Genomic DNA, 26235 nt, shown 5'->3' on the forward strand with positions numbered 1-26235 from the left:
GTAAAGGTACAAACAACCACTATGTTGTGAATGTGGTAAAAAAAAAAGAATAAACGAAACATTTTAGGTAGAATAATGCATCAGTGAAATTAAACCAAGTAACAGTACTCACACTAATAATTATTCCTCTTCATCATGTGAAATTATTGAAGTTTACCCCCAAAAAGTCTGTAATTATTATATTGTTATATGTAACTAACAATGCTCGGTGCTTTTTCTTGATATTAACAGCCATCAGATTAATGCAGAAGAGTAAAAGTAACTAGTATATAAAATACAAAAAATGAAAATAAAGTTTGACCACCCTGAAACTTCACTTCCATTTACAACAATAATAAAAAATGTGTTCAGCCTAATCCAGACCAGAGAACTCTGTTATTTCACATCAAATGTCACCGTTAATTGTATTATTAGACACCAGCAGAGGAGACGTAATATGGCGGCCTGACTCCACAGTGAGCCTCTCAGGTTGGAGAGCTAATAACAGCGTGGCAGTGACAGGCACCAGAGTGATGTGTACAGACGTAATAAGGTTACCAGCAGCATGTGGTAGCTGGTGCTAGACTAACTGTGCCTTCTGGGATCCTGCCAGCTTCTCTTAATGCACAGCTTTGGGAGAAGCTGTCATTAATATATATATACGAAACAAATGGTGACTTAAAAATTAAAGACACTTGTGATAGCTGCTATGTCAAAATCTTGTATTTTATAACAAAAATATTTCACGTTTTTTATAATAAGTGAAGTTAATAATTAACACTCAGGCATTTGTATTTTTTTAACTACCATTTTTTAATAAAAGTTTGCAAAAGACTCCACGAAGAGTTACTATCATTCTCTCCATCGTCTTGATGCATGTAAAGTTTTTTGGATACACTCCTTAAACAGAGGACAACATTGGGGTGAAATAATGCAACAACAAAAAAAAAACATATGAACTGTACATCTATGCCCATGTCTCTTCACACACACTCACATAACTCTCTTCACAGTCACACCTGGACATCAGTGGTTACTCTGAGGCTCGCTTGCTGTGTACCGTCCTGCTATCAATATCTCATAATAAGGCACTATAAACATACACTGAAGAGTATCACAGCCAGCTTACAGTGAAATAATATGTACACGTTTACATGAATACAACGACAAAATAGTGAGAATCAACATCATGTAGAAATGAGACATCAGGTCTTCAGTTTGCTGTAGCATTGCAGGACTTCAACTCAGTTCTTTTTGTGGAGGAACTTCATTTTACTTCCTGAAAACAAATAGAAGAAATCATGTCAAACACAAATTTTAATCTTAGACGTTCAATTGAAGTCCGATTTACACACAGAATACATGGATTCAGTCAGACTGAGATAGAGTTTGCTCTTATATGACACTGATTCATCTGTCTACAGTCTGCTTGGAAATCAAAATATCAATTTAAAGTGTTTTTTTAACTATTAAAATGTAAAGGGCCACACAAGACATGCTTGTAGATTAAACAATACTTCATTATGAGTAAGCATATGTCTATCCCTCCTTCAGCGGATACAATTGTTTCTACTCATACATCTTTCTGCAAATGGAGCTCCCACATCCGAGAGAAATACATTTTTTGACCTTTTCATGACCTACTTACAGACATATCGGTTCTATGCTATTGGCTGTTATCAAGTATGAAATCAAATCTAAAAAAAGGAAATGAGGAGTCGCAACTGACAGATGTATCACAAGTAACCACAGAGTCATGTTTGACTTTACCTTGTAGTGTGAGAAAGCTCAACAAAGTTTCGAGAAAAAATATTTATATTTTCTTTTCAGGTTGTTAGGCAGCCTGATTTGACAATGCTTCTATTTTTGCATTCTCTGTTTTTTTTGTTTGTTTGTTTGTTTGTTTGTTTGGTTTTTTATAGTTAAGGAAACATTTTGACACCTTTGGCCAGGGACTACATAAAAGAAAAAAAAGTAGTCTCTTAGTCAGTTAAGATTTTCTCATTTCATGTGTTTTTTTTGTTTTCTAAGATTTATTTGGAGTCTTTTTGCCTTCATTTGCAAAGACAGTGGATAGAGTAGGAACTCAGGAAGAGAGAATATGGAATATATTATGAAATATTAATTTGCAATGCCTCTTTTTTCAGAAACAAACTAAACAAACTTTCATTGTACTCCTTGAAACAGAGTCTAGCCTTGTCTATCGTTACAGGACTCACCAAGGCCTTTGAGAAACTTGTTGACCCCACTCTGCTCTGTGTCCGGCAGCTCCTCCAGATACTGATCCACCCTCTGCTCAAACAAACCTGTAGACATACAAAACACAACAGATACAAAAACAATGAATATAAAAAATCTCTTAATGACCCAAACAATTTGAGTTTCTTTGGTCTGCCTAGTAGAACAGTGGTGTGGGCTGAAAACATGCTAATGGTAACTTTTAGCCACTAGAGATCAGTATTACTGCAGTGCCTTCATCTTACTCAAGAATGAAAATCCACACCGAAAAGTTTCCAGGCATCCCATCAAAACTTTTGACGAAAGAGAATATTCATGGAAAGAAATGACTCCTTTACCTTTAGCCCTGGTCTTCCTCAGCTCCCGATCCTGAATGAACCCTGCAAACATCTGTGACTCCATAAAGACGCCCAGGAAACGACGGATGCTTTTTGAGGCCACAGATTTACGGAAGGCCTCTCTCTGGAAGACACGCTCTCCACGCTCATTCTGAGTGATTAACAGCGAGTAATGGCCGATTGTTTCCAGGAAGAAGCGGATGAAGGCCTCTGACACCAGGCTGTTCAATGAGTTATACTCTAAAGAAGAAAAAGGAGGAAGTGCTTCAATACTAACATAACTTACATTTGTATTTATAATCATGAAACAGAAATAAAACAAATAGAGCATTAGAGACGGTTACATGGTTTGGCTCAACATTCACAGCCAACTAAGTAATAAAATGTACCCACAGCTATTGTCAAATCCTCCTGCATCGAATGAACCACAAAAATAAATAATAATTGTGTGGTTTTTGTGGTTGACTTTTTATTATATCTTTTTTTAAATTGAGTTTGTCAAAGTGTCCCAAAGTACTTATTGATGGAAACACAGCCGTTTATGGTTGACGAGCAGAATTACTTCATTAGTCTTACAGCTTTTTTATGAAAACTGAAGCTGAAGGGAAAATAATTTGAGTTGAAATAAATGCTGATATTGATTATTCCAACAACAGAAGTATGCAGGGGTCGCCTAATGTTGGCAAGGTCTAAACACAATGATAATAAAATGGGTTTTTGATTTCTCTGAGTCCAATTTTTCACATTATTCAAGTAAGTTAGAGTTACTGCTTAACAAAATCACATGACTTCCTTCTGTTTCTAAGTTAGGAATAAGAAAACCTACAACTTTACATCTGTTTTATAATTCATTGTGGGTAATAGTAGTCTGCAGAAACCACTAGAGTGTGTTGTGTCCCCCCTGAAAGACCACTTCTCTAGACGCACTACAGGACCAGGGGAGTCTGGACATTTGACTCTGTCTCTGCTTTCCACATACTATTTCAAAACTCTAGTTCCCATACCGGAGCCGGGTATAGTAGTCCTTAACTTGGTACATTATGCATCAAGCATACTGCAAACATACCAAAAGTAGATCTCAAAATGTGTATCATACTTAAGTATGTACTCATATAATCAATATTGTCTGCTGCAATTCTTGCCAAAGTGGTATACAACGGTACACATGTTGAGGTCGTCTAACATCAAAATTAAGTCAAGTTTGTGACAGGAAGGATAATAAATAATGTTTCCGCCCGGTCTCGAACCGGGGACCTTGCGCGGTTCAAGACCGGGCGGACAGTCAATCGCACAGTCAGACGGACAGCCGGCCTCACAGTCAACCAGACAGGCAGCCACACAGTCAGCCTCACAGTCAACAGGACAGACGACCACACAGTCAGCCTCACAGTCAACCAGACAGGCAGCCACACAGTCAGCCTCACAGTCAACAGGACAGACAGCCACACAGTCAGCCTCACAGTCAACAGGACAGACGACCACACAGTCAGCCTCACAGTCAACCGAACAGACGGCCACACAGTCAGCCTCACAGCCAGCCTCACAGTCAGCCGGACAGGCGGCATGAGGCAGCCGCACAGTCAGCATACCTGCCACAACTCTTCCTCAAACTGCTTCCCACCCTCCAGCTGTGACTACCCCTTAGGAGGAGTCAATGAGCCAAACATTTTCCTTGCTCATGTCTCCTTTCTCAGCCATTATGCTGTTTTAAAGTAATTTGTTATCTGAGGGTAGGTGACGGCTAGCTTAGGCTTTATGTCATTGGTCAAATGCTGTGAATGCATGCTACAATTATTAAGGAGCCCACCTGATAGGTCAATTATCAGCATGTCAAGTGTGACTGTGTCATGTGAAAAATAATAATTGTTAGTTCTTATGTCAGACTGCCTTTAGCGAGGTGTTTATAACATATGTTTTTAATGTGGTCACAGTGAGAATGTTAGTGTCAACTTTTTCTGCTTCTTCATGAAGTTTAGTTTTTATCACTGTGTCTAATAAAATATCTAGAAGGTATTTCTCTTACTGTCTTTTCTTGATATTTATGGTGAAAATAAAATCAATCAATCAGTATTTGTAAAGCGCCAATTCATAACAAGTGTTATCTGGAGACGCTTTACAAAAGAACATATTGGATAATATGCAGGAAGGATTTCTCCTTTGTATTCCTCTCGTTCCTGTTGCCCACATTTCCTTTCCGCTGAGGTGGAAGTCGGAGCAGGCCGTGCATGAATGAGGACGGCACAGTGTGATGGTGGAGGCTGAGCAAGGTGATCTCTCTAAATTTACTCAGGGACTGTTCTTGTACATTTCAGGTCATTTTCATTCACATGATATCAATTTAATGTAACCTGAAGCATCTACAGCAGTAAAATGCAACATGTACATAAAAGCAGACGTAATATTGAAACAAAATAGATAATCTGATGATCTAAACTGATATTTAAACACTCATAAATACTGAACATTTCAGTTTGTAGCTTTAACTTGTTTTGAGGTATTTTCAAACTGATTTATTTGACTGAAATTTGACTTGATATAGTCCTTTCATAAGTAATACTGCAGCAGTATTTGGGGACAATTTTATCTTTTACTTACAATTATTTAGAGGGTAACAGCTACTTATGGGAAAGATGTGAGACACTCAGTGTAGTCTTTTATGAAGAATTTAATTTAATTTAAAAGTAACATTATTATAATCTTATCTTTCCTCATGATTTGTTCCACAACAGGTGGATGCATTTCACTTTCTCATGTACAATGTAGTGAATTATTCTGATCCAAATATTGGATTTATTTTGGGTCGAGCTGGATTCAAACCTGCTCAAACCCGAGGCGCTTTCGGTTCATGGATTTGTCCTCTACAGCTATATGCGGCTGGCCTCCGCGTGAAAACCAGGAATCCTAACCGCCAGACCATATGGGACAAATGCTTCACACAGAGATTTCTGTGGATTCAATTGCTGTTATATATGTTTATCTTTCAAACGTCGTTTTGAATTTTGTTGGTGTTTGCCTATTTTCTCTAATATTTATAATATTTATTGTAAACAGTAACACTAGGTGCCATAAGCCCGGCCCACTGTCTAAATATGACATAGTACTTTAAGAGCACTACATTTTTGCATCTAGTATTATAAGTCAAAGTCAGACTTTAACATCCATTGAATCTAACAGGATGTTGGTTGGCCTTCATCAGTGTCTTGCTTTGGTTAGTACATTAGCAGGAACAGGTTGTAATTGACATGCAGCAGATGTAGTAAGACCACAGACTGTGAGCTGTGAGAAGAATGTGGAAAGCAGAGACAGAAAGTCTGGGCTGTATGCTCTATTCAAGATGAATCATTTCTTAGGATCATTTCTGACACACTTAGGAACATTTTAATTCCACATTTTATCAGGAATAAACACCTCAAAATCCTCATTCCCATAGCGGGAGTTGAACCCAGGCCGCCTGGGTGAAAACCAGGAATCCTAACCGATAGACCATATGGGATATAGAGACACTTAAGTGGGAGAAGATTTGATTACTATTTGCCTCCACTGAGCACAGCATGTACCTTTCATTATCAGTAATGGCACATTATCTCACCTGACCTAGGCTGATGTTTTATGACTCACTGTCATGATGAGTAGTCTGTACGGAGAACGTCATCTTAAACGAGTTTCACAGAGACTCGGACTGAACATGTTCTGTCACAGAGACTGTTTCTCCAATTAACAAGGGAAAATGTATCTCTGTGGGGGGAGAGATGATTCGTCACTTATTCACCTTCGTCTGACTCGCTGTCAGAGTCCTGATTGATGATGTCATTCCTCTGCTCCAAAGCTTGTTCAAGGGCTGCCTGAAGTTTCCGTGGTAACAGGGAGGCCTCATCGTCCATCTGTAAAGGACAGAAAACACTGCAGTCACAAGTGAAATGGCGAAACAAAAAAGCTCAAAGGCTAAAATTATGACACAGAGTGGCATGTTTTAAAACCCTGTTTAATATAAGACAGAGGGAAACACACATTCAGCACCCTAAAAACGAAGACTTGTGTTCATAAGCAACAAAAATGTACTCAGCTACATTTTTTTTGCAAAGTTGGTCTAAAATGAATAGTAACTGTGACTAATGTCTGCTAGATTTAATTAGATAACTTTAATTAACTTTTTTATCTGTCAAACAAATGTTACTAAGACCATTTGCTGATTTTATAGCATTGATAATGTTTCATATGTTTGAGCATTCCAATGGCTGTGATACTAATATTTTTATTGAGCACCAAATACCTTGGCTACATACATCAAAGGTCCAACGCTTGGCTAAAAGGACATATTCAAAGACACTCAAAACCATTTGAAAATGAATGGAAATTGCCATTAACCTATAGTTCTCCCTGCATACAGTAGTCTAAGTTTCTGGTCAGTTTATTTATTATTCCCTTACCTGTCGGATGAATCTGTCAGTTCCTAGGTCAACCATTAAAGCCTATAAAGAAGGAAAAAAGAGCACATTACTATCAACAATTATTTTATTTTTCACAGGTATAACTTTTTATTCCACATAAAAAATGTTTTTCTTTTCTGCAAAACAAAATCTGTTTAAAAAAACATGCACAACTCCTGCACAAAATAAAGATTGATAACACAAAGAAGTGAGTCAATTTAAGCCAGGAGAAGTGTAGAATAAGACAGCAGATGTTAACAGCTACTTCCTTCTTAACTATGATTGACACATGTGTTTTCTCACATAAATCACCTCACTGAGAAGTACAGTTCAGATGGAGGTAACACTAAGATAAAATTATTTTTTATTAGAAAACCAGATGCAAAACCAAAACCTGCAAAACCAATTAAGGGCAATGCTTCACTGTGTTTCTTCTGCCAGAATGTTTAATGGGAACCAAAATTGGTATAAAAGAGAGGCCATAGATCAGCTACTCAAACTACCTGATGTAAACATCTGTACATTGTATAAAATGTGATTAAGGGATTTTTTGCTTGTCATTTAATAAACTATGTATCGGCCTGATTATCAGCAGATCAAATGACCTAGTGATATGAGCAGGGTTACCAGTACTGACTAAAGAGTTTATCTAAATTAACTTATCTCTCAACCGTGCATTTCACATCGTTTTGATGTCAATGCTGCATGTTCACAACTCGTTGTACTGCCCCCAAGTGGTCAACGAAAACAAAACAATGAATGCACCTTGGAGTTGTTCTGTTCTAGTTCTAATAGGTATGATCTAAATGAATGGCTTTGTCTGAATTCACATGGCCAGTTCCTTTACATAATCAAACTAGAGGTAGAACAGCAACTGCAAAAAAAGCCACTTTTTTAAGGAATTACTGTAAATCTCTGTTGTTGTAATGTACCAGCTATGACACTAGTATGCACTCTTATAAGAAATCGGCTTCAATCCAGGGAAAAATAGAAAAAAGAAAAAAAAGGCACAGAAAAATCAGGAACATGAAGATGAAACATGCAGGAGACAAAGATTTGAATATGAAAAGTGGAAAAGAAAGCTCACTTAGGGGTAGACCGTCTGAGAAAACACAGAGGCAGAGTCCTCACCTCTTCCACAGGCAGCTCCTTGAGTTTGGGCAGAGAGCTGGACAGAAGCCCCACCAGGAAGGGTGTGGGGCAGCAAACGATATCCAACATGGACGCAGGTAGCACGGGGATGAAGGTGTGTTGCCAGGAGAAAGGGTAGAGCAGTGCCACCACTGCATGCATGCAGCTGGACAGGGTACTGATGATGAGATAAAAATAATAATAAAATAAAATGTATTAAGAAGCATTGAAACAATACCGCACTGAAGTTGCCACACCAGATAAAACTGAGTCGCACAGACAAAACAAGGCAAATGCTTCAATAGATTATTTTTTATTTTTTTCAGACTGAAAGGGGAGTGGAGTATTCACATGGCAGCCATCTTCTTTTGCTGCCCACTCAGGGTGGCAAAAGAAAAAACAGTTATAGACAGCCTGTGTTATTATAGCTGGCTAATAACTAGCGTATATTACCATCAGCGAGGAAGTATCTATATAAATAACATGACATCTTTAAAGAGTTGTACGATAAAATGTGATGCATTAGATCCACACTTTTGGCAAATGACACTATTTCCATATTGTAAAACACAAACCCAAGGAAACAGTAGCATTCAGCAATAGCCTATAAGCTAGCTATCAGCAGAATGCTAACATTAGATTGACGCCGTAGTATGATGAGTAAAAACTTGAAGGGCACAGAGTAGGCTATATATCCATCATTACGCTTTTCACCCAGGTGAAATCCCCTTTTCCTTTAACACACACTTCATATGAAGCATAAACAGCACAGTTAAGAACAATACAGTTAACATTTATTTCGATTTCACTTAAATTCCTGTCTCTTTCGGGCTTTATGCACATGATCTACAAGCCACTGATAGGATGTGTGAGCCCATTATTGTGACATTAATCTTGTCTTTATGGGTGGCAACACTCTGACATGTCGACATAGTTAAGCTGGAGGCTTGTTGATGCACTACCAAAAAAGCACCAGTTTGGTTTAAGTCCGACAGCTGTGGTATAAAACTGGGATCACAAATAGCAGCATGCTTTCTCACGATCCGTCGCTTGTTGACAGTGGCTGACCCTCCTCCCCTCTGTCCTCTACATACTGTCCAGTCCATGTACACAAAGAGAGTGAAAATAAACTGTGCCGGCACACACAGAGACGCACACACACACACACACACACACACACACACACACACACACACACACACACACACACACAAGTGAGGACTAAACCATTATGGATCAAGAACAAGACCAGGGATAAAACATGGTATGCAAACGCACCCCACTTGAGATATATACACTTTCAAAAGAACATCACACTTAACAAAAGTGACTCCCTTTGCTTTGACCTCTCATTCACACTTATTTTCAGCTCTAGTGTAAGAAACTTTAACTTCATTTCAGAGTAAAAAACAGAAAACAGACATCATTATTCCTGTTCCTGAGTTCAATGACAATTTTTCCCCCATTCTTCATTTCGGCCTTTAAGCACTTTATCTTAACTTTCCATGACTTGCACTGCAAAGATAAAATGTGTTCCATTGACAGGGAAAAATAGAATTACACAAGTGAAATCCAAAAAACTGCAAAAACCCGCAGCCTTTTTAATCCTTTTCCAGTTCACTCATAACATGAAGCACTTGCAGCTTTGCTTTGGCTGGTCTGATTTCCATTTGCCCGAGGAGGGCTCGATAATTCTTAACAGATTCCATCCCCGAGGTTTGACGAGTTCCAACAGGGAAAGATGGGGCACAGATCTCAGAAAAACCTTTGCCACAGGCTACATGTGGCCCTTCACGCCACTGATACCAAAAGGATCAATTACACTCACTCCTCAACCACACACTCCTGGGAGAGGATGAACTTGCAATGAAAACACTCTGCACTACCAGAGGTTGCCACTCAACCCTGGAGAGAAAGAGGGACATTCCTGTTAGATCCAGACCAAGCCTGCAGACCATACATGAGTCAAATACTTATATAATAATCATAAAAATCCTGTACATGAAATAAAAAACAACCATCCTGAATTACAAACTCTGATAGGACAGATTGGCAGCGGGACATTTTTTTGTATTTTATTTTTATTTGATGACGTTTTATTGCGTTGGGTCTGTGTATGTAGATGGGTATAGAAGGTGAAATTTAGCAGTTTGAACTCTGATGTATTGTTGTACAAGGAGTATCTCTAGGGATTAGATGTTGGTCGATTCCATTATTTTGGTGCAAACAGATTGTCATAAAAACGGTCTATAAATACCTAAATACCCTCAAAACAACATGTCATGTTAGCCTTAGATGTACTTAGTATTCATTGCTAATAAATAAATGTAGGCATGACTATAACTTCAAATAAGATGGCGATTATGGTAACCATTAGCCATTTCAACACTGATGGGAGCACGTTAGCATGCTGATGTTGACATGATGTTGTTTACCACTTAGCATGGCTGTGTAATGTGCAGCCTCAGTTGTTTCAGCATGGCTCTATTTGTTTGATCTCATAGCCTTTTCCTTGTCTGGCTTGTATGGGATATTACAAATGTTTCAGGCTGAATAACTTCTGAAAGAACAGCACACATTTTCACTGATTCTTACGAAGCAACAATCTATGTGTGGACTGGTTTTAAATAAGACTTTATCATACAGAGATGATAAAAGAAGATGGAGCAATTTCAGTGTTTAACCTCAACATTTGCTGCTAAATATGAAAAGATGCAAGCATAGAATAAGCTTCAATGATTCAATGATGATTACACACCCTAACAGTCCCGTTAATTTATAATTCAACACAACGGAAAAGAGAGAATAACCGGTGCGGTCTGTGCAGAGCAGTTATGTGTTGAGGTTTGGGAGCTAATCCTGACATATTAGCTCACGTAGCTCTGCCAGGCCTGGTTTAGTGTGTGCGAAACTGAACTGGCAGATACTCCAGGAAACATGGGATCCAGAGGCTTAGTCCATGAAGCCCGGGGGAGGAGGGAAAATGTCTGTGTCCGAAACAGAGAGAGGTTGGGAGACAAAAGCCTGCATCACAGCATGCCTCACAGATCAACTAAACACACTGCAATGTGTCTACCAGTCATGGCATTGCAAGACTCATTCCAAAAACAGAGGACAAAGAGGAGAAGACTGACAAACTGAACACAGCTGTCAGACACCAGCTGTGCTGCAAAGTTTTGTAAAAGCAATGTTGAAGCGCTTCCAAAGCTCAAAACAACACCTAAAATGATGTAAAGAGGCAACCGCGTAGACATGGACCTATAGGACTCCTTATGAAAGGCTGCACATGGTTTATTTTTATCCTCCAGCAGAACGTTCTGAGCTCCCTTAGTCCCCAAATGGTTTTCCTTCACTTCCTGTCTTTTAGGATCTCTCAGGTCTCAGGCTTCCCAGACAGCAACAGCAGGAGCCATTTTGCACTGAGGAAGGGCTCCTCGATGAGAAATTCTATACGAGTTCTTATTTAAACCACAAAAACGCCTGAGTTTGATCAGCGCCGTCTGGAAAGCAGACATGTGTGTGCAGGTGTTTGTGAAAGAGAGCGTCTACATGTTTCTACATGTGGGCCCGAAACATCCACAAGATTGACACTGATGTAAAAATCAGCTGGTCAGTCGCTGAGGAGGCCAAGTCGTCTCTTAACTTGTTGAAAAACAGAGCAAATTTCACATGTTTACATTGTGGGGATTCCAATCGAGTTCTGAGTTAAACACCACATGGGAACTGGTTAAGTTGTTAAAAGCTGTTTTGGCAGCATGCCAGCTGTGCAGACCATGTTACAGAAAGCGTTTGAGAACGACAAAGGGCTTAATGACATGAGCATGCTTCCACACTGATTAGAAAAATGCCAGCAGCTATGGTAATAACTCTACCTGTCTGAGGGTTACAGCCAACATTGATCATCATACTGCAGCTGCAAAATGTTTTACTTCCAGACAGCTGGATTATTCCAAGAATAAAAATGTCACCAAAAACTAAACATAATGGAAAGCCTTTCAATGTACTTTTTATAATTTAAATGCCAGTTTTGTTACTGAAACATAAGTGGACCAAACTTTACAGCATTAAGGGAAACTTGTAAGAGCATCTACTGTATGCCAAATTCAAGCAGCCTCCAAGCAGCATGACCCAAGAAGCCATTGTTAAGTTACTCTAACTTAATCATTCCTTCTATTTCTGTCAAATATACACATCTCATCTTTCATTTTATTTCTTACTTGTGCTACTTCAATCTACATGCAGCCTCCACCTCCTGTAACAGTTCATCTCTGCATTCATTTATTATTTTATATTCCCTTTAAGAGAGTGGCAACTCAAAATAAAGCATTGAAGATGGTAGGATTCAATCATCTGAACGATGGAATCACACCAGAGAAAGTCATTTGATTCAAATCTAAAGTAACACTTTAACTGTAGGAGAACTTCGATGCCATGCCAAGAGATCAATCGAAACTTGCAAACACAATTTGGTAACTGTCGTCATATTTAGCCTGAGGGCTGACAGAGGCTGTTTACATAAGTCTACAGCTCTGTCAAAACTCGGTCAGTATCTGCAGGTCAATTGAGTTAAGCAATTACAGAGCGACACAGTTGATGATGAATTTATCCGATTAGCCGTCCAACTTGTTATTATAGGCTTAGGATGGGGAAATTCACTTTGAAAGAAATTGACTGTGCAGACTTGGATGCAGAGGCAAACATCTGTCTGGTAAAACAACAAAGGTTTCCGTGTAATATGACAATAGCTAAGAGAATGAAAGAAATCAAAGACACGCGGCATAGAGGACCCTATCGAGAACTAGTGTCCAACTTCTCCTCCTTTTTTCTGCTTCTGTTGGATATATATACATTTCAAGGGGAAAAACATACATCATCTACTACTGCTGAGGTATTTTGGGAATGGATTATGTGCCAGAGCCCCAGAGGGAGCAACTCTTTTATCATTGGAGTCATTAATGCTGCAGTGTGGCCCTGTCACTGTTTCAGAAGAAACCAAAACACAGGAGCTCTGCATATATGCATGCATGCTTACATGTTTAAACCACTGATTAAACCCTTTGAACAGATTATACAGAATGATTAAATATTAAAGACTCATTTATAGCTCATGTTTTTATATTCTTTACAAGGTTGTTTCAGTCATGCAACTTCCTTCCTCTACAGGAAGACATTGTAACCGTTGAGCTGCTTCAGTGATTAACATTTGTCAATTTGAATTGTAGCTTGGATGGAAGATGCATGCATGCTGATCATTAGCAGGTTTATTGTTTGCCATATTCACCATTTAATTTGAAGCATGTTAGCGTGCTATAATTGCTTATAAGCAGAATACAGAAAGCAAAGCTGAGGTTGAATATCGTTAGTTTTCCAGGGATTTGGTCATAAACTAGACTCTAGACTTTATGAAGTTGTTAGAAAAACACTGCAAAGGTCATTCAACTTAATCCTGAGGGGACTTTGAATGTCTGTACCAACTATTCTAAAAATTGAGTAATAGTCGTTAAAGCAGTTCTTTCAAAACCACACATACAAACATCATGTTGGCAGAAAAATAAAATGTGACGTTCAAAGTTAGAAGAATGTATCCTCTGGGAAACACATGGATGTACTTTGTTGTAAACTTAATAATGAGTGATGAAACTTGACTGAACCTCGTTTTTTCTCCTCTGGAAGTTTGAGTATCTCTTCAGGAAAAAGGTTATGGATTGCTTGTAATCAAACACCAATATATCATGGTAATATAGTATCTTAGACTGCCTCATGATTCCCACCCTGTAACTCCTTGATGTTATCACCTCTGGTAATGAGCAGCTTTGAGCTGTCTTCTCCAGGGACGCAGAGAGTGCCATGGATCATACTTAGGGAGTGAACGTGGCATCATAAGTCAAACGGTGACAGTCGAGCCACAGATCACAGGGGGCAGAGTCGCACACAGGAAGTACATTCCTTCTCCTCACAGTCACTGCCCCCACTGATGTTTGTTTAAACTTGGCTTTGATACATGGAGAGATTTCTGTTCTGCTCAAATCTCCTCCCACTCCACCCTCGCCTCTAAAAGTATCCCTCTCTTTTCTGTTACAAGAGAACAGACTGGGACACCGAGTCCCTGGAGAGTCTTCGAATCTTATCAGCCCCACCCTGTCCTCCTCTGGCTGTGACTCTCACTGCATGACCCACTTTTATTCTGCTATAATCCTGCCTGACTGACTTGCTAACTGACTGACACAATGTCTGATTTTTTAAATACTTATCAATACTTTATTATCAAAACAGTTCCATTAGATCCCCTCCAGTAGATCAGTTGTCTGTGTGTGCTATCACCAGCCCAGACAAAACCCCACACAGAAAGGCCCCTGTACAGCTGGTTCAGCGCTAACCACTGCACCACCCTGCAGCCTTCAGACAACCCCAGAAGCATAAAACAACAACCACAGTAAACCACACAGGTCATACAAAAGCAAATACAATATGCAATAGCCTCACAGACCTAAAATTGTCCATTCATTGTGAGTGAGACAAATATTTCTGTAAAAAATAAGCCAAATGTCACTTTAAGATTGTCCCTTTTTCAAACCCTAAACAACCATAATTATTGATCATATTAGTCATTCTGCCCCCCCCCCCCCCCCCCCCCCCCCCCAGTTCAAGTTATTCATTTTTAAGCCGCTTTATAATAACTAGAGGGACACAGGGGCTGATTCGGGGTGATGTATGTCCTGTACAGTTTGTTCATGTTTTACAGGACTCCATGTGGGATTTTATCAATAAATCCAGAGACAACATCTGTCAGAAAACATCTGGGAAATCTTTATCAGGACTGATTCGTAAGAAACGATCTATTCCAAAGAACTACTGTCTGTTGATTAAAAAACAATAGCTATAATGGCCAATTGCCTATAAAATATGTTCAAAGGCTAACATTGTAAGAGGTAAAGTATAACCCAATTAAATCTGCTACAGGAAAACAAAGCAAGCTAAGCAGCGTCCATTGTGTTGAATAATAGTTTTGAGGTTATATTCTCAGAGAGAGGGACCAATCTCTGACTGAGTCTCACCTGAGTTTATCAGCCACAAAGATGACTCTGCGTTCCAGCAACAGAGAGGCAAAGACTCGTATCACCTGCCGTACACCGAGGCAGCTAAAAAGACTGTCAAAGTCCACATGCTCCAGTCTGGAGTCCGTGGGTCGCCTCAGCTCGATGACCTGAGAGACCAGAATATCATGTGAAATTTGAGTCATCACAGAATGAATGATTCAGTAAGAAATTTTCTTTTAAACACCCATATCATTTTTTATTTTACCTAAATAAAAATAAAAGTTTTAAATCAGTTTTTCTGCTTTTGAATGAGCTCTGACCTCATTTCCTGCTCCAGGCAGAAAGGTCTTCACTTTGATAATCTTCCCTGGTGCAGGGAAGGGCGACTCCATCAGACTCCTCATGAAGGGATAAACTAGGGCTGCTGAGACGCCTCGTCGCCGCTCCACCTCGTCCAGGATCTGAACATGGAAGGACAAAGCAGTGTTAGGTTCACATATTGGAGAGTGTTTTGACATCAGAAACATTCATGTGACTGGAAATGTGTTTTTACTGAAGGGGTCTAGGGTTCCAGAAAGACAGAAAAAAGGGTCACTGTTAATGAGGTTATTGACCAAGGTGACAATTTTTTTGGAAAATAATATTATGTGTTTAACTAGAAGCATTTGTCTGGAACTCAGTATTCATTTTTATATTTTTAGAAATATCAAATGATTTTTTTCCAAGCCTGTGGGATTGGAAAATTCCATCTAGTGTGCCTGTCGGTCTGTTTTGGTCCAAGCTGCCTCTGTTCTGGGACGTGATTGGAGAATCACTTCTATTCAAGGTCATATGACATCACCTCTGTCTGTCTGTCTGTCTGTCTGTCTGTCTGTCTGTCTGTCTGTCTGTCTCTCTCTCTCTCTCACACAAAACTCTCTCTAAAATCAAACAGAAGCACTTATTTTAAGTACTTTGATTTCTTGTATTTTCTTCTCAGGTTTGCTGCTCTACAACTGGCTTAAAGTCATTTTTCTGTTCAAGTTCATTAAAATTACATGCTGCAATATTTTAAAAACTCAGCTAGTTAACACTTTTAATGAACTGAATAACAAAATATAATCTTCAGTGCACTGTTGTTATTCAGCCTCAACTTAACAGCTAGAAGGTTATTGTTTTTTTCCACAGCCAATAATCACAGTTTGATTGTCGTCCATATAGGCTTCAGGCCCAGACAATACATATTGCAGATTCTTTAGAATGACATAAAGCAGACTTTTTGTTTGAACACTCTGGACTTCCTCGTGTTGAATTTATATAGAATCAGATAAGGCTGAAAAGTCAAACAGAGTGACTGCTCTGCTTTGTGTAAACACCACAGAGTCAAAAGTAAAGGAAACAATAATAAATAAAGAAGACTGAAATAAGATTTTGCAATAATCAGGTGGTGAAAGTAATTTTAACCAAAGCTACAACACCACAGATTGTGATCAAACTGTGTGTGTGTGTGTGTGTGTGTGTGTGTGTGTGTGTGTGTGTGTGTGTGTGTGTGTGTGTGTGTATGTATATGTGTGTTCACATAGGAAAGACTGAACTCACTGTAGAGAACAAGTCAAAACAGCCCAGTCTGCTGATGACACAGTACACCTCTGGAAGGCGAGGTCCTTTCCCAGTCGGCTGTAAGAGAAAAGAGACGGGGACTCATTGGACACGGATGTTTGTAGAGTCCATGAAGAGAAGTATTCACAGAAACTCTGACACATCTGAGATATCATAACTTTTGCTCCTATGTATAGTGTGGGGCAAATTTACTGTAAGGTGAGCCCCTTAAATAAATTGACTGCATTTCCCATTATGTAACTTTTGGCAGAGCCTCCATCCACTGTTCACGTTTTACAAACACCACAGCAAGCTTTCTGCTTAAAGCTCCGATGTGGAGCCTTTAGCTGGTCACAAAAAAGACTGAAATTATGGATGCCGCTTCATGGCCTACAAGAGGATACCAGAGTGTCAACAACCAGATTGATCATTTCTAAATATTTATCTGTCATTAATTGAAATTGCTGCAATGAGGTGAGAAGGTTTAGATTTTCCACAGCAAAGATTCTCAGTGAGAGATACATTTGACTGATAGCAAAAAAGGTGGACTAGATTTTTTTGTTTAAAAAAAACAGGATGAGATAAGATGTACAGCTTTGTCCACAGGGAGTGCTAAAATTAACACAAACCAAAAGTACCTCACAGGACCTTTAAATATAGTACCTTCCATCTAACCTCTGGCATGTTAAAAAGCCTGATTGCCATTGGGGGAGGTTGCTAAAGTTTGCTGACCCAATCAGAGCAGAAAAGTTGGAAAAAGTGACTTTTTGATTCGATTTAGGACCAGTGGAATATACTGCTTGCGTTAGTTTTAAGATAAGATGTTTGTGTCGAGCAGCTAAAGATTTCTAATCTAGGGATGTGATTCAAAGTGAAAGTCTTTTCATGTGGAAACCAGCTTCCTAAACACAGGTGGTTTATCTGCTCCTGCTGATAGTATCTGTTTTCCTCTGTACACTCACAGACCATTATGTGCTTGAGACACAGGCACTCAAACACACAGACACAAATGAACACAAGCACTCAAGAAACACAAATCCACTTGTCCATATTAGGTATACAATTTTCTCCTCTTGTTTCTCCTCCGCTTTTTTCAAATGGATGATTAAATCAACTATGTGGAGGCTGATTCAAGTCCTCAGGAATGCTCGGTTATTGCCAATGGCTGGTTGGACAGCAGGAAAGAGGAAAGAAGAGGAAAGAGGATGAAACAAAGTCACTGGAGGGGAGCAGCTCACCTCGTCCTCTACCGTCATTAAAATCTGATTCTATCAGGATGAATCTCAGATCAACAGAGCACATCAGAGAACTTTAAAAAGGGTTTAGTCTGGTCAGAGAATTCCCCAAAATTTCCTCCTGTTTTTCAGCTCATGCGCACATAATCAGTGGTACAGACACTCCCAGTAAACCTCCGAGAACATACACACTGTAGTACTGTAAACACGCTCAAAAAAAACCATACAGCAAACAAAAAACTACCACCACATTCACAGAATCCCACACAGCTGTGATCTCTACCCACAAGCTAAATGTAGTGCGCAACAGAAAACTTCAAAGCTCTCTTTGGACTCATTATGAAGAAAAATGCTCCACAATGACAAAGTTAGGATTTTTCCGGGTTTCTCTTTGTCTGCCTTTCCTGAGAAACTCTAGTAAATTTCAATGTGTCAATACTAACTTTTTTCAAATCTGTAATTATAATGTTCTCATCATATTTAAATGTACTCTATGGCGCAGACTGAAAGATTAACACCATTTAAACATTATGTAGCATCTCTATTTCTTTGTTTTATTCTTTATTGGTTACGTATATTGATTGTTAATGCCTGTTATTAGATGGTGGTGTGGTTTGAATGTTTGTTATTCCAGATGTTTCTTTTATGTCTATTTCCTCTGTAAATGTTAACATGAAAAGGCAATGACATCTCAAAATATGAACCGCATGTTCATCAGCAGCTGTTTTAATGAGCTGGTGAATCTTTTACTGTGTGCATGTTTTTTTTTTTTTAGTCATGAGCACATTTTTAATGATCTTTTTTGCTGTACTTGTTTACTTTCCGGCTGACATGGTTGATGGTCATGCAACACATCAGTGCCCCCCCACAGGAAAAAGTTATCACATGTTCACATAAACAGTCTGTCAAAACAAACAGGCTCAGCAGGGTGTGAAAAGGGAGCGGTGGGGGTGGGGTTGAGCAGCAATAACTTACCAGCAGGCGTCTGCAGTACCCAAACCTCCTGCTGCCGTCCTCTCCGGTCAGCATGAAGGAGAAGGTCTCACTGTGGGGGAAAACAAACGTATAGGCACATGAGAAGCAACACAAAAACACATGTAGAACATACACAAACATATAATAATAAATATTCAGAGCAAAGATCAAGGAACACATTTACATTTACACAATTTGATTAGCTAAAAAAACACTGATGAGAGATTTTCTGCTGCATGCAAGCAACAGGTGGGTTTTTAACATAGGCCTAAGCATAATGATAAAAAAAATAATAAAATCAAATGAAAACATGGCTTCCAATATACATAGTTATATGTATTATCAATCAAAGTAAATTAATTTCCCTGTAAACTCTATTCATACATGACAGATTTGATTTTATTATTGTGCCATGCATTGATATTATGCCCAACAGGCTCATAAGACACCATTACTGAGACAAAGAGTCCAGAAACCAAAAGTAGACACGTAAATAACAATACTATATACAAGAAAACAAACCAATGTCAATGTTTTCTTCCAGGCTCTAGAGAATAAAGTGCTCAGCTTACATAGTTGTTTTCAGCTACACTTCATACTAATACACCCATGAACAGAGAGAACAGTACTCTGTCTGTCCATCTTTTGTCTTAATAGTGTCATCAGGATTATCATTATGATTTTATGATGACATTTTCCTTCAAGCAAAATGCCTGCACCACAAAATGTGGTGTAAAGTGTGATGTTCACAGGCAGGGAGGGTTTAAAAAAAAGAGACTCTACTGTGGTGTGTTTTGTCTGTCCTGACCCTTTTCAGAGGCCAATAAGGTTCACTGAATCATTATCAATCATTAATACCTACCTGAAAAACCTCAAAGTAAAATATTATGTTTAGTTTAATTAAAATGAAAGATTCAGGTAAGCAATAAAGCTGTGCTAGTATCACAGCACTATTGTTTGCTTATGTCATCATATAATTTAGATCTCCAACCCCTCCCTCTACTACTAAATTGGCTTTACCCCCCCGAGTTTGAGAGCAAATGCTTTAAGGTAAGGGTTTAAATATTAAGCCAGCCGACTTAATGGAATGGCAATGTTACATGGAATTTCCCTTTAATAGACAAGTTAGTAATAATTAACCACATAGACATAGGAAGAATTGCAGTCATACCTGGAGTACTCGGACACAGGACTCCAGTCTTTTGCATCTGGGAAACAGAACTGAGGAATAGCTTTGAGCCTCTGCTCTGCCTCCTTCATCTGCTTTGTGGGCCTCTCTAACTGTGAGAAGAGAAAACATGAAGTAGAGTTACCATCAGTTCATTCTCCCTTCTGAAAACAGTGTCCTCGTCTTTAAAGATCCCCATGGATGACAGCCTGACCAATAAATGACCAGACGGACATTTCTCCCATACTAGGGTAAAAACCTCTGCCCCCTCCAGTCCTCATTAACTCAACAACAGAGAGAGTGTGTCCCCCCTTGCTGATAGAGATGTACTTCTCCCAGGGGAAACATACGCTGAACCACATCAGAAATGTCCTTGAAATATGTTTCAATGACTGAAAACATTTCCCTACTGAAAAAAACAGGTCCTGGTTACTTTATGACTGTAAACAAGCTCCTACGTCTTCCATGTTATAAATCTTGGCTTTCTGTCCTACATTACAAATCGTCATCATCATTTGTCAGCAAACAGACACCTGTACAAAGCCTGCATAATCAGCTCCTGTTCAAACATGCTATTTTAAGATGGGCCTGCTTTATCCATGGCATTAATATTTATATCTCAAACAATGTTTGAATATGCCTCGACAGGGTGAAGTTTGCTTGTGACAAACTGAAAAGCAGCACTTCACCTCCATCATCAAATTGACCAAAAAATATTAAACTTCATTAATTATTGTAAATATATGTCAACAAAATGTTGCTGCCTATGAAGCTGACACTTTTTGTAAATACATAGTGGCAATATTATGCTTCAGGGACGGTGTTTTACAGACCACACAGGCTACATATTTTTAAACTGATACAAATTTTCCAACTTTCAACTAAGATTAATATAACATTTATGAATTACTGGAGAATGGGTGGGATTAAATGTGTTGAAATAGAAAGTATTTGAGAACTTCTTTCGTGTAATGTTTTTCATTGTTTATACATATCACTTTTTTTCTGTCTCCTTATTTTAAGTTTTTTTTCTTTTCTCTTTTTTTACATGTTCGAAATAAATTCAACAATTTTCAAGTTGCCTTTAACAGACTTATCCACTAAAGTGAGTGCATTTTAAAATAAATTCCTGCTGTCAACAGCACTAAACAATGATAATGATGTGGTAGTATTAATGATTTGTGATTCCTGAACTAAAGCGCCTCATATCATAGTGATGTAAGTATGCTGTTACAAAGAAGATGGATTCAGTTGTGACGTTTACCTTAGGGAACTGGTAGGTGACCTCTGGGGAGTAGGAGTTTTTGCTGGGTTTCTTTTTTAAAGAAACAACCACAAAATACTCAAAGAGTTCCCTCTCCTGCCACTCGATGAGCTGCAGCTCCAGTGTGCGGTAGCTTGGCGCCCGTCGGAGGATGGACTGCAGTTTTAACAACCTCTGGGTGTGGGCTGAGGAGGGAAGCAAACAATATGTCATTGTATAAACAATTTCACACTTATCTATGTCTTAAAGGATCTTAAACCTCAGCCATTTGTGTCATTTCTATTACTGACTTAACAAAAAGCTACAGCCAGACTTTAAGAGGCATTAATATACAAAATCTGACGTCTTTTAATTTCTTCACTTTTTTGTTGTTCAAAAACTGACAAAAAACAAAGCAATGTGAAAATACCGAGTGACATTTGGCCATATTTGGAGTTAAAACAACATAGTTGATAACTCACTAGCTCACAACGGACCAGGGCTAATGCTAGCATTCAGCAATCTCCTAGCTAACAGCCACGGTCTATAGCTTTGATACTGTATAAGGCTATGAGATGGTAAGGCTTTATCAACAATAATATTTGGCCATTTCCAAATGCATTGGATGTTAGATAGGAAGTGGGTGAGTGTTGACTGAAGTGTTTGTCCAACGGTAGCCTGTTCATTATCTTATATATGTTTTTAACATGAAATATGTACAGACCTCAATTAGGCTTTTCAATATCTATTGTCTTTCAGTTTCATATGACTATCAGTAATATGACTATCACACAGGAGCACAGCAGCATAACATAAAAACATTCTTTGGCTTCCCACCCTGAGTATAATGTCAGAGTATATAACCACTGTGTGAACATGATCAATAAGGGAACTTGATCTACTAATATTGAATTTTTTTATTGGAGGGATAACCCCTTGAGATGCGTTTTAAAGGGGGCCCCTAATCATTCCTGCTAACATCAATTACAATCCTGCATTATGTCAGGAACAACAACAAGGCCAATCATTAAAAAAAAGAACATATGTGGAATAAACATGTAGAAAAACAGAGTGTAGCACCTAACTCTTTCCGAATGAATGTAGAGGTCACTCACCTTTGAACCTGTCGTCAGAGTCGCTCTCACTCTCACTGTTGTCATCTGGAGGCAGACATGAGACAGACAAGAGGGTTTTCTAAAGGTCGTAGTTCTGTTTCACAAACATGTGTTTATGCCATGAGAGGGACACGAACTTAAAGAACTCTGTGTGGGTGGTTTAGACACAAATATTTACCCTCTTATCTTGCCTGTGGATAAAGGGAATACAGAGAGCTCTTACCCCTCAGAGAAGCAGTCTCAACATTGGACATGGACAGCTTCTTCAGTCTCTTCTTCCCACGTTTAGTGCAGTATATAGAGTTAATCCTCTGGACCAGCTGTAAACAAAGGAAGGAGGAAATTCTCTGTTGGTGAATTTTAGGCTTGTTTCTTTTGATCCTATAAGTATAGAAAAAGAGGGTATACCTGAGAGTCATACTGTACTACACTTTATGATTGCTGAAATACACAACTGAAAAGGAAAAGGAAAGTTCTGCTCTGACTCTGACTTGTTCCTTACAGACACCAGAGCTCATATCAGAAGAAGGAGAACATAGTCAGAGCTCTGCAGGGGCTTAGTGCAGGAGTTTGTGTAGGAGCTACTAGTGTGTACCTTGGGGATCCTCCAGTGCCTGTGTGAGGCCAGGGTATCGCTGGTGCTCCGGAGGCTATCATCCAGCAGGCCACATGGTGAAGGCGATACACCCACCTGGGTGAGAAGCAGCATTTCATCGTGGCTGTAGCGTTTGGACAACTGTGACATCCGGTGGCTCTTCCTCTCACTCGCACCAGAGAGGCGGAGTGACTGGCTGCTGGGTTTGGATGGTAACTAGTCAGAGAGAGAAAAGAATGGGATAGGTTTTGAACAAATTATTCAGAATCACTCCCTTTGCCAGTATCTCTGTCAGATTAGAGATAAACGAAGGCGCTTTGGACTCGGCAGAGAACCAAGCAGCATCCTTACTGTCTATTTTATTTATTTATTGGTGGACAAACAATTGCCTGCAGATAGACATGACTTGTGATGTTTTCTTGGAACACTGACTAAATGAACAGCTTTTAACACCAGTTTTGAATTTTTCAAATACAGGGGCTTTCTTAAGTCTTAACTCCTTGTTAACTCATTTGGACAGTGACAGCTTCTTGATAGATAATAATTTAAAATGTTAATTACAAGGATTTTAACACTCGTTATCGCAGTACTTTCCTTTAATGGTTGAGTGTTCTTGATATCAAACCCGTTTCTCTCTTTATATACAGAGGGTTGAATTTTTTAGTGACAGGGTCGACCACTTACCTATCTTTATGTCGGTATCTCTGACTGTTTATAGTCCACCAGATATAGGACATATAGAGGCGGCTCTTTAGGGAGTTTTACATACTTTATTACGGTACATAGCCCTGATGTTATTTACTTTATGTGAGCATGTTTCCTCTTTGAACATATTATACTTATATGTGTTAATAAGGGTTGTATACACTGATTGTGCATTACTGTGGGATTTAAGTGTTTCCACTGTGCAATATTTTTTTAACCTACATGATACCCTGTCTTAATTTGTAGGTAGACATTTTTCTGACTTCTGTGATTTATCTGTTATTGATCATGTGATTGCTCATGCGACTGTTTTCATGTGTATTGAAGATTGCGCGTAGAATGTGACCGTACTGTGATGAAGAGCAGTTGTACTCGAAACGTCACACTGGTGAAATACATTTCTAGAATATTGGAGCCCTGCAGTGTACGAGTCGTCTTTCTCTTTGTTTTTAATGGAAGGGTCCGCCATCATTGATGTGCAGACTTGAAATTGCCTTTCTGACTCTATTCAAATTTAAATTATTGCTGATATTATGTAAAAAGAAAGTAAGTGATTTTAAGGAAAAGATGCAGCCTATTACCAGCCTCACTGTTAGATGTTCACTGTCATCATCAGAACTGTCCAAATGCAGAGATAACCCTAAGAGCATTACAAGCATTGAATCAGGGGGTACACAGGGTATATTTTGTAGAAGTCAAAGAGATTAGCAATGACACTAAATCATCAAAATTGCATGTGCAACATAAGACATGGTTCTCATACGCGTTTTTATCAGCTGATAGTTACATGTGGGGAGTAACACTATTGGAAGAACAGCTGCAGGTGACAGGCTCCTCATATAACCAGCAAATTTAACTGTGCCATGTTTTGTGAGGAAATAAATCTGATCCTGTGCAACATTAAAATGTACTTTAGTTGCTTGGATGACAAAAAAAGACTAATTACTGACTGATATCTTTGTGCCACCCTATGAATTTGTGTGGCTGCACTGTAAACACGTACTACAATAGTTGCTCTAGTTTTGTATCCCTGACAAAGTATGGAGTATTTCCTGGAGGAATCACCCCCAGTTATCACTGGTGTCCGTCCTTTCTATAAAGAGAAAGGGGCACATGATTTGAAATGAGGAAGCCAAATCTGAAGGAAGACCTCTCTGTGGAGAATCACCAGATCTTAAACATATTAAACTGTTTCCTGTTCTGCTCAAAGTGAAGACAGGGATTCTTTATCAGATCTTGTCCAGGATTCAGCACTGACACTAAGTAAGGGGATTCCCTTAAAAGGAAAACATGTGTTATGTTCACTAGGTGAAAACACATCAGTGCTGTTGATCCTAACAGGCTTTTGACTTACCTGAGGTGGACAGTTCAGCTTTCTGTCGAAGGTGGTCCAAGATCTACTGCTCTCAGACAGACAAGACTTCCGACCTAAACTCCTCTGCTTCAGGTCCACGTCCTCATACGGGTTCTCCTTCTCTGTGGGATGAGGATAGTTTTCAGCTCAGCTCAAACATAATGTCAGCAGTAAAGCTAGAAACTATGCAGACAGTATTTTTGACAGGAGACAGTTGAGAAAGTGGGGTCAAAAGGGGTCAATGGGGGGCAGTAAAGGGTGTCAAGGGGGCAGAAGAGGGCCTCCCTATGGTTAGACTGAATAGAGATGAGTCATGATAGGTAGGTCATAGGTCACCACCAGCTGGCTCAAGTCTTTTGTAAACAGTTACTGTTGGCTGTGGGCCCCACAGGCCCCAGTAGACCGAGCTGAAACTTCTGGACACATCAGTGATGATGAGTCACTGTCCAGGCATGCCAGTGTCTGCTGTTAGAGCTCAGGAGGTTCATCTTCTTAGATTCAGAGGAGAAACATATATGGTTCAAATAATGGGAACAGTTTGAAGATATCTGAATTCTCTGTTTCATGAGATTACATTTTTGGTTATGTGTTTTTGATTGTCATTATTTTGAATTTACTGTTGTATTGATATCCTTCTTCTTTGAAGGCAAAACAATAGAAATGTGTTGAAAGGAAATATATAATGTAATGAACAAAGATATGGCAGAATAACTAATGTTTGCATGTATATTTTTCTAATTAATGAGAAATACCAAGGTATATATATATGCCAATTATCCTGAGCACAGACAATTATAAGAGTGCAGCACTGGTCAAAGATTGAAAGTGTCAGTAATCACTGCTTTATATCATCTTTATGTTTGTAATCCTGCTGTCAGTATTTGTTGATGCATACTGTATATCTAGGTATTGGTTTGGGAACAAATAATAGTACAGGAACCTCTCTTATTTACCTCAACGTCCCATACTTAAACTTGTATTAGAACTGCAAATAATGGATAGGATAGTACCTCCAAAAGTTTCAATGAGAGCATACTTAACCACCCCTTCGTTATAGATGACTTCAGTCAAAACATGATTGCAAAAAAAAGGAAAGAAACATTTCAGAGCCGCACAC

General features: G+C 39.0%; 1 protein-coding gene across 4 annotated transcripts in view; it reads right to left on the minus strand.

The window, feature by feature from the left end:
* Window positions 1-751: 751 nt before the first annotated feature.
* dennd2b (DENN domain containing 2B) overlaps window positions 752-26235 on the minus strand; it is a 52650-nt gene continuing 27166 nt past the window's right edge. For 3 of the 4 annotated variants that reach the window (XM_061037621.1, XM_061037594.1, XM_061037613.1), the window contains 16 exons: window positions 25119-25240; window positions 23060-23275; window positions 22688-22784; window positions 22465-22509; window positions 21371-21555; window positions 20110-20219; window positions 18939-19008; window positions 16729-16806; window positions 15471-15611; window positions 15169-15317; window positions 8114-8291; window positions 6983-7024; window positions 6325-6436; window positions 2556-2795; window positions 2199-2285; window positions 753-1258 (listed from right to left, as the gene is read on the minus strand). In XM_061037621.1, coding sequence (XP_060893604.1) covers window positions 1224-1258; window positions 2199-2285; window positions 2556-2795; window positions 6325-6436; window positions 6983-7024; window positions 8114-8291; window positions 15169-15317; window positions 15471-15611; window positions 16729-16806; window positions 18939-19008; window positions 20110-20219; window positions 21371-21555; window positions 22465-22509; window positions 22688-22784; window positions 23060-23275; window positions 25119-25240 — 1907 coding nt within the window. In that variant the 3' untranslated portion in view covers window positions 753-1223. Of the gene's footprint in view, window positions 1259-2198; window positions 2286-2555; window positions 2796-6324; window positions 6437-6982; window positions 7025-8113; window positions 8292-15168; window positions 15318-15470; window positions 15612-16728; window positions 16807-18938; window positions 19009-20109; window positions 20220-21370; window positions 21556-22464; window positions 22510-22687; window positions 22785-23059; window positions 23276-25118; window positions 25241-26235 lie in introns of all 4 variants that reach the window. The other variant, XM_061037603.1, reaches the window with a different exon arrangement.

The sequence above is a fragment of the Labrus mixtus genome, chromosome 1, assembly GCF_963584025.1.
Source record: "Labrus mixtus chromosome 1, fLabMix1.1, whole genome shotgun sequence".
NCBI classification, from domain to species: Eukaryota; Metazoa; Chordata; class Actinopteri; order Labriformes; family Labridae; genus Labrus; species Labrus mixtus.